Raw genomic sequence first — 8,720 nt, 5'->3', positions numbered from 1 at the left:
AACATTTAGTCTGATTTGATGTTACAATTAAAAAAGTGTATCTATTTTTATCTGAAGAGTATGTAAATATCTGGTTTTAACTGTATATTTGATGATGTTGGTGTTTGGTTTGATTGTCAGCACAAAGAGGGAGAGAGAGGAACAGAGAGGGAGAAGGAGAGGAAAATGATTCTCCAATAGTTGATTCTGTTCTTCTGGATGTTACGTTTTGTGGGAGAAACGTTTCGTCACTCATCCAAGTGACTTCTTCAGTCTCAGCTGACTGCAGGTTTCCCCAAATCTTATAAACAGTACATTTGCATAATGACTTAAACCAGCCCACTGAGGGAACAATGGGCTGGGAGGTCAGTTCTTTAATCATAATTATGCAAAAGATAAGAATTTGCATAATTATGATTAAGGAATCTAGTTCTGATTCTGGTTCTGTCTTGGTTAAATCCTAAGTGGTCCTGATTTTGAACTGTTGTAGTCCTGTTTTAATTCCGGATCAGTTCTGGGTCTGGTTGAATTGGGGTTTAGTCCTCGTGTCTTGATACAGCCCTGATTTTGTTCTGCCTTGCTGCTTAATTAAAAAAAATAGTTTAAGGTGTCCTGCATATGTGGTATATATTTTTCCCTATATGAAGTCATTCTTTTTTGAACAAAACCCAAAACAGAGCCTATTAATCTTTCAGTCATTTCTAAACCCCCCCTCCGAAATCCCACATACATACTACCCTTTAGGGCTAAGACCCGGGTGTATCAAATGTCTGCCTCCGCCTCTGTCCTTAACCACTTTAATGTTTCAGGGTTTCCTTGAACAGACTCAGGAATTAAACAATATTAAAACACATGACAGTTACTGAAATTGTCTAAAATGTAGGTTCAGGTAGAATAGAAAAGTACTATATAAGAACTAGTCCATCTACGATTTACCGAAACTGTTTCCAATTCCTTCTCTATGGGAGTCCTAAACCACTACGGATGTAATATATTTTTGTCCACTATTGTCTTCTGGCGCTGTTTCAACTTTATACATGATACGTTCATTATGGTTGTTTTGGAAGAGGTTTTATCTCTTTCGTTGACGATAGAGAACTTTGCGTTGAGGCTATTTGCACGTAAAACTTGATACACATTAGGCGTGCACAACTTGACGTATCAAAACGAGGGAAACAGCGATGCTATCACGCTGAAGACATAGTTGGGTCACGATCGGTACTGCAACATACGCGTCCGAAGACACCTTCCTCGTTAGTATAGTGGTGAGTATCCCCGCCTGTCACGCGGGAGACCGGGGTTCGATTCCCCGACGGGGAGGCAATAACTTTTTATTCTTAATGTTAAACGTCAGGCTGTGACGTCCTTGGGAACGTCCTTAACCAGTGGCGGAGCGGGGTGGCTTACTGGGCTTAAGCCCGGGTTGTTTTTTCAGAAGCCCGGGGTCTTTTGGAGTGTAATTTTGATGTGGGATTTGGGGGGGTAGAAATGACTGAAAGATTAATAGGCTCTGTTTTGAGTTTTGTTCAAAAAAGAATGACTTCATATAGGGAAAAATATATATCACATGCAGGACACCTTAAACTAGTTTTTTAATTAAGCAGCAAGGCAGAACAAAATCAGGGCTGTATCAAGACACGAGGACTAAACCCCAATTCAACCAGACCCAGAACTGATCCGGAATTAAAACAGGACTACAACAGTTCAAAATCAGGACCACTTAGGATTTAACCAAGACAGAACCAGAATCAGAACTAGATTCCTTAATCATAATTATGCAAATTCTCATCTTTTGCATAATTATGATTAAAGAACTGACCTCCCAGCCCATTGTTCCCTCAGTGGGCTGGTTTAAGTCATTATGCAAATGTACTGTTTATAAGATTTGGGGAAACCTGCAGTCAGCTGAGACTGAAGAAGTCACTTGGATGAGTGACGAAACGTTTCTCCCACAAAACGTAACATCCAGAAGAACAGAATCAACTATTGGAGAATCATTCTCCTCTCCTTCTCCCTCTCTGTTCCTCTCTCTCCCTCTTTGTGCTGACAATCAAGCCAAACACCAACATCATCAAATATACAGTTGAAAACCAGATATTTACATACTCTTCAGATAAAAAACACTTTTTTAATTGTAACATCAAATCAGACTAAATGTTTATTTTTTAGATTGATAAATATAAAAAACATATTTGTTAACTTTAAGAGTAAAGAGAGAAACTATCTGTATTTCTTAATTGTAAATGGCACCAAATTGTATTCAAACTGAGCCACACTTATGGAGCTCCACAGTTCTTTTCCTGGTGTTTTGGTTGACATCTCTTGATTTTCCCATTTCAAAGAAACAGGCTCTGTGTTTTGCCTTATATGCATCCACAGCTGTGCCACCAGTTTACTCACATGGACTCTACTAACCTATCAGAAGCTTCTTCAGCTCAGAATGGAATCGTCTGGAGTTTTCTTATTAATTAACAATAAACTTAGTGTACATGTACTCCTAAATTTGATGAAAGTGATAAAAAATAGACAGCTCTGTCTCTCTTTATTCTGACATTTAACTAATTCAAAAGATATTTCAATATTTATTTATCCAAAACAAAACAAGTTTACTCTAAATTGATGTTGTACAGTAAAAAAATGTTCTTGTGTTTTCCATAAAGTGTATGTAAATATCTGGTTTAAACTGTGAATATACTGCTGTGTATTGAAAGTTCCTCTTGTTTTGCATAGAAATATACTGAACAACATACAAAGCATAATATATAAAATAACATCTACCAGAGTTTTTTCTTTGAAAGAAGCCCCTTATGTCCATTCTTGTATATCAGTACATTACTGAAACCGATTTATTTAGCCGTGGAGGGTAACAACTGAAAATATGAAATAAACACACATGTAAGCTAAGACTCTCTAAAGAAACAGCATTGTTGTTGTTCGGCTTTTCATTTCGCCATTTGTTGATTCACTCGAAGAGCAAGTAACGTAATATGGGTCAAGTGATCAGTTTGACTATCAATCTTTTGTGATACACCGTCATATTTACATTATTTGTACAGTACGAATGATTTGCTTTGGTACCTGGTCAAACTTCAGTTCTCCTCTGTCTGCCTGGCTGCGCTTCTCCAACAGCGCACTCGCAGTGCTTCAAATATTGTGTGTAGTTTTTGTTTTATACAGTTGTCAGCCAGGCATCTAACTATGAAAAAAATACACTCCAAAAGACCCCGGGCTTCTGAAAAAACAACCCGGGCTTAAGCCCAGTAAGCCACCCCCCGCTCCGCCACTGGTTAAGGACCTTCCCAAGGATGTCACAGTCTGACTTTCAACATTATGAATGAAAACGTATTGCCTCCCCGTCAGGGAATCGAACCCCAGTTTCCCGCGTGACAGGCGGGGATATTCACCACCAAACATGACTGTATAAATTTGCAACAGCGCCAGAAGACTATAGTGGACAAAGAATATATTACATTCGTAGTGGTTTAGGACTCCCATAGAGAATGAATTGGAAAGTTCGGGACCGTTTAGGTACATGGAAGATGGACCCGTTCATATTAGGGGTGTGTTTAAATAATCGATTTTCCCATTTAAATCAATTTTAGCTTGAATAACGCCATATCGATTCATTGAATCCTGAATCAATTTTTAAATACAAATCTACTTTTCCAGAAACGCCTGAACATACACAGACCTTCAGTGCTGAAAGCCTACAGCACACAGATTCTGAAGCTGCAGGTTTTGTCACTCTCCAACCAAAATTCACTGAACAAACAGCAAAAGAAGATCAAAACTAGGCTTCAGGTTTGATAAACATCGTCATTAATTCCCTTTTATTTTTGCTGATTTGCTTCCACCACGATCGCACATCCTGCATCGCTCTCTCTCTCTCTCTTCAAGAACAGTTTCCCATCTCAAATCTGTTTTCTGTATTATTCGCTTGCTTATTATGCATCAGTCTATCGTGGCGTGCAGTGCTGTCCCGCTGTTTTTTTTAAAATGACCTCGGACACGAAAGCATCATTTTTACTGTTCAACACTGGAGAAATTTAAACTTTTTAAAATATGCCAAATTGCAAAACGCTTACCTGTGTCTGTAATAAAACATCTTTGACTTTGCTCTGCTTCACTTCAGCAGCATCGGGTAATGATCATATTGAGCGAAATGCTGCGTCAGACAGCTTCTTTTATGTTAGACTTAACAAAGGAAACTAATAAACACCATACACCAGCTTTCTTTACACAGAAATTGCTGCAGAGGTTTCCATCATTAAAAAGCGTTACTGTCATTTCCTCTCTGTTAACTGTATTGCCATCTCCTTTAAAGACAAACTGATAAAAATATGGTGTATCCACTGATGAAAGCTTAGCAACTAAGAGGAGGTAGAGAAAGACAAAGAGGGACATGGTCGCAGTTGTTTTTAATGTAAGCACATGAGATGGACAAACTTCATATTAACAACACACACCAAAGAAAAATCTGACATGATGAAATGAAAAATTATGGCCTGTAAACATGAAACAAATTCATTCATTGCATTGTTCTTCAGTAATTTTGTTTTTTCCCCTCTCAGTCTATCAAAAATGAGTGCAGACAGTGTGCAAGCATAAAAAAAAAAAAAAAAAAAAAGTAACAGGAAACATAATTACTGGAAAATGTCTATATCATAGGCATAAACAGAGTGAGTGAACAATTGGCTCTGTATTTAAAAAATATAGAATTGCTAAAAAAAAAAAAAGAAAAAGTAATGCACATTGGAAAAAACCCCAAACAAACAAAAAAAGCCAGTACCGAAAAAAAATTAACAATCCACACTCAAACGACGACAGCGCACCACTCAGCGTTGTAGCCCTTCTCCCGAAGCAGCCTCACGCAGGAGCAATGACACACTCCTGACTAATCCATTGAATTGGAGGCACAAAACAGCCTCCTCTTTCCTCCTCTTCATCGTCCACCCGTCCGATGCTGCACCTTTCCAAAGGTTAATGCAGCCATACAGAATGTGCAGACCACTAGAGACCAGCATGTGTGCCTGTATCGAGAGAGAGAGAGACTACTCATTTTTGAGCTGCTGTCGACCTTACGCTGTGCTTTGGGTTTTAAACACACACCTCAGGGGGTTTTGGGGCCAGAGGCAGACGGAGCCTCTTGTGGTTCTGTCTGTTCAGATGGAGCAGAGTTCAAACTTGAGGTGCTTTCCTCCTTCCTGTCCCCTGACAGAAAGTCGTGGATGGCTGTTTCTATGTGCGGTCGGAAAGTGTGGTTCATCTTGGGGTCCACGACCTGAGTTATGATCCTGTCCACACCAGACTCCAGCATGCCCGATCTTAAAATACATAAATAAATTATGGCTGAGTGCATGGTCGTGCAAAAGTCTTCAGTCACTTCCTCATTTCTTTATATTTTGCTAGGAAAATGGGAAATAGATACACCAATTTATTGAAGCATGTGTAAACATAAACTGAAATACAATGTTTAACACAAAAACCCAAAAAGTGAGTACTTCAAAAACAGATCATTTCTTTATTTTATATATAACCTGTTCACTACAGTCTTTTTACTAATTTACGTAAAGAAATTAGATGTAAAAAAACCCCAAAAACCAACATGTGAGTGTGCACTGCAGTAGTGCTGTCGTGGAAGGAAAGCTCTGGTTTGCACAGTCTGCATTTAACTTTATTTGTTTTATTCATCCTGTTTTGTGGTTGGCGCTACGTTCTTCTTCATTAATATTGACCGCAGTCTTGGCAGACGACATAGGCGATAAGCCCTCATACCTCCCTGTAGTGTGTTGCAGTTACAAAAACACATTTATGTGGTTTTAGTGTATGACACGTCAACAGTGAAATTCCACATCAACTAATTTTTATAGGTGACATTGTCAATTGTGTTAATTAACCCTATTATCAGGCAGACAACTGAAAATCAATGCTGTTCATGTGCTGTAGATAGTTTTTAAGGCTTGCAACTCATTCAGTGTCCTCATATTTTTAAGGACACACTGCACACCATGCTGAGCTACACCAATTTTTCAGCTAATGACTGTTTGGCAGTCAGCTTGTTGGTGCAAAAATAACATTTTATGTCTGTCAAACTGCATTATCTTTGACATTTTTCATAGATTAAACTAAAGAAACCGGAACAGATGATATGCCAAAAGATACAGTTTTTGTCTGTTACGTGTCAACAAGAAAGATTCATTCCTTGAGTTAGGTGCCCATTTTTTCCTTGAAGGATTCATAAGCCAGTGTTACATAGCTTAACAAACAAAACAATAGTCAGGTACAAAGGCTGGACTAAAAACGAGTGAAAAAGCAGCAAATGTTCAAAGAAAAACTTTGAAAGACCTTCTGAAAGCCTGCAGAACTATTGGTAAACGAAAAAAAGCTCCTTGGAAGTCTGGCTCCTTGGAAGCTCACATGTGTAGTACATTCTAAACAGGAGCTGAAAGGTTGCAAAAAGCTCAAAGGAAACACTCACTGGACAACGCTTTGCCTCAGTCCGTTCCTCATCTGGTTCTTGTTGATGGACGGGTTCCAGTTCTGCGTGCTCAGGTGCGATGTGACGAAGTTGTCCACTTTCTGTCGCAGGTTCTGATAGGCCGGCTGACAACAACAACAGCGCGGTAAATATGCAGCAATAGCGCACACTAAGTAACGGAGTACACTGTGCGTTGAAAGTATACTGTAGTATACTGTAGCCAGCTAAAAAGACACTCGGATAGATTTAGGACAGTTAAAGTGGCACTGACACGGATAACTTTGTTTGTGTCAGGTTAGCTAAAGTTAAACACAAACAAAGCAGAGTTAGTAGATTACCTTTGTATCGACGTCGGCTAAACAGTCCCGACGGAACTCATCAAAAAGACCCCGGTTTTTCAGATGCTCCACAATCATCCCGATGAGCTGCGGGTCTCCCGGTGGGAGGTTGGCCGGATTGACGTTAACATTACCGCTTCCCTCGGCCATGCCAAACCCAGGAGACTATTTTATTACTTACCTGTTAGCTGCATTGAACTAGCCAACCACTTAACTATCCACACTAGTTATTCTACAAGACGTACGTTCGATTCATTGCCTTCGAACAAACTGCGGGCAAAGTGATCGTTAGTCTTGCTGAACAGCAGACGCTCTTTTAAAAAAGGTAGAAGCAGAAGTGCAAATCGAATGCCTCCTTTTCCCCCTTGTCTTCCACGCATGCGCACAAGTGGCATAACCTCGGATGTACTTCGTTTTAGTGCCGTTGTTACTAACTGAGGGTAAATCAAAACGTTAGCGGGTTGCGCTGAAACGTTCATTTAGAAATAAAAAAAAGAATAATTATAACACATTCAAAGCACAAAGCTGGTTCTGTGGCGGGGGTCTGACTAAGATAATCTGCACCGTTAACTTTCGCACCAGCCAGAGCTCACTGTGCCTGGACTATCGCTGTGAAAGGTAACGCTAGCCATGCTGGCTAACATCAACACACTTAATCTAAGTGTTAATCACGGACATAAAAATATAGCAGAGGTGAATGACCGAATTAACCCGATATTAACTCAGATACAGCCCCCTTTTGAAGACGGGCTGTAGGTTTTAGCTCACATTGAGTCCAGCTGTCGGTTGTTATCCTTGACATTGTGAAGGATTAAAGCAGCTGGCTGACATTTTCGGCAGTTACAGTATAGTAACAATGATGGTACTCATGTGATTAGTTGGCTAGTGGCAGTTAGATGGGTGAGTAATATCCAGATTATGAACCTGTGCAAGACTCCAGAGCAGGATATTAAATCCAGGCTATTTCGGTGTGATAAAGTTGTCATACAGTGTCTCTCTATATGTCTGAACATGGTAATCTAATGTGTCACTTTCTTGTCGTAGATGAGTGGCAAATCAGATCCCAACAAAGAGTTTATGGAGCAGCTGCGGCTGCAAGAGCTCTATGATCAGAGAAATGAAGATGGCTCAGACCCATACACCTACACCGATCCAGAGGATGGGACTGTGTATGACTGGGATCATGAAAAGAAGGCCTGGTTTCCCAAAGTACAAGCTTTCTTTGACTCTCAGCTTTTCTTTCTTAAGCTTTTTTTTAGTCTACATTGAATTGAAGCAGCTTTACCTTATAAATACAGTCAAAAACTTGCTGTTGCTCTTGGGATCATTTTCCTGTTGCATGACCCCATTCTGGCCATGCTTCAGCTGTTGGAGAGATGTTAGTACAGTACAGGGTATTGCACTGACCTGTGGAGTGTTGGTATTTGATACAGAAACTATATTGTTATAGTTTTCTTACTTGGCTATTGGAAGTGTGTAGTTTTCTTTTTTATATAGCATAAAAGCGCTGACTAGTAAAATTAAAGTGAAAAAACAAAGTTATCATTTATTTTATGATAACAGCTTTTATTAGATGTGTCAAAATTGGTCCGAGTTGATTTCTGTGTCAATATTAAGTAGGTTTGATTTGTTCCTCTAGATAACAGAGGACTTCATGGCAGCCTACCAGGCCAACTATGGCTTCACTGAGAAATCGGCTCCGGATGGAAAGAACGCTTCCCTGACCAGCACCAACCCAGCAGCACCCGGGTCTGACAGCAAACCACCACAAAAACCAACAGAAAAGGAGAAACCAGAAGATCCCGGCCCAAACTCGGCCTCAGAGCAGCATGAGACGCCAGGCAAAGAAACCAAACAGAAAGGGGAGAAGAGGAAAGCTGAGCAAGGTAAACTGGCATCCAATCACACACACACACACACACACA

At 39.9% G+C, this 8,720-nt stretch overlaps 2 protein-coding genes and 1 non-coding gene across 5 annotated transcripts in view; 2 read left to right on the top strand and 1 right to left on the bottom strand.

Moving 5' to 3' along the window:
* The first annotated feature begins 1,227 nt into the window (after positions 1-1,227).
* Positions 1,228-1,299, top strand: trnad-guc. Its single transcript has one exon. It is a non-coding gene; the product is annotated as a tRNA-Asp (tRNA).
* Positions 1,300-3,156: 1,857 nt separating this feature from the next.
* bod1 (biorientation of chromosomes in cell division 1) lies at positions 3,157-7,185 on the bottom strand. 2 transcript variants are annotated; one of them, XM_042222306.1, is made up of 4 exons: positions 6,796-7,185; positions 6,458-6,582; positions 5,089-5,303; positions 3,157-5,030 (listed from the first exon to the last, which is right to left on the bottom strand). In XM_042222306.1, the coding sequence occupies exons 1-3, from the start codon at positions 6,943-6,945 to the stop codon at positions 5,090-5,092; spliced, it is 489 nt and encodes a 162-aa protein (XP_042078240.1). In that variant the 5' UTR covers positions 6,946-7,185; the 3' UTR covers positions 3,157-5,030; position 5,089. The 2 variants fall into 2 exon arrangements, with proteins under 2 accessions (XP_042078240.1, XP_005926409.1); XM_005926347.2 differs by having other exon boundaries at positions 3,157-5,009.
* The window catches only part of htatsf1 (HIV-1 Tat specific factor 1), a 4,897-nt gene continuing 2,691 nt past the window's right edge, over positions 6,515-8,720 (top strand). The window contains exons 1-3 of one of the 2 annotated variants that reach the window (XM_005926345.3): positions 6,515-6,602; positions 7,840-8,004; positions 8,435-8,681. In XM_005926345.3, coding sequence (XP_005926407.1) covers positions 7,840-8,004; positions 8,435-8,681 — 412 coding nt within the window. In that variant the 5' untranslated portion in view covers positions 6,515-6,602. Of the gene's footprint in view, positions 6,603-7,073; positions 7,414-7,839; positions 8,005-8,434; positions 8,682-8,720 lie in introns of those variants that run through there. The other variant, XM_005926344.3, reaches the window with a different exon arrangement.

Source organism: Haplochromis burtoni, unplaced genomic scaffold, assembly GCF_018398535.1.
Source record: "Haplochromis burtoni strain Fernald_Lab_line unplaced genomic scaffold, NCSU_Asbu1 Contig_83, whole genome shotgun sequence".
Taxonomy (NCBI): Eukaryota; Metazoa; Chordata; class Actinopteri; order Cichliformes; family Cichlidae; genus Haplochromis; species Haplochromis burtoni.
Note: the sequence above shows the minus strand (reverse complement) of the source record. Positions and strands in the feature narration are given on the sequence as shown.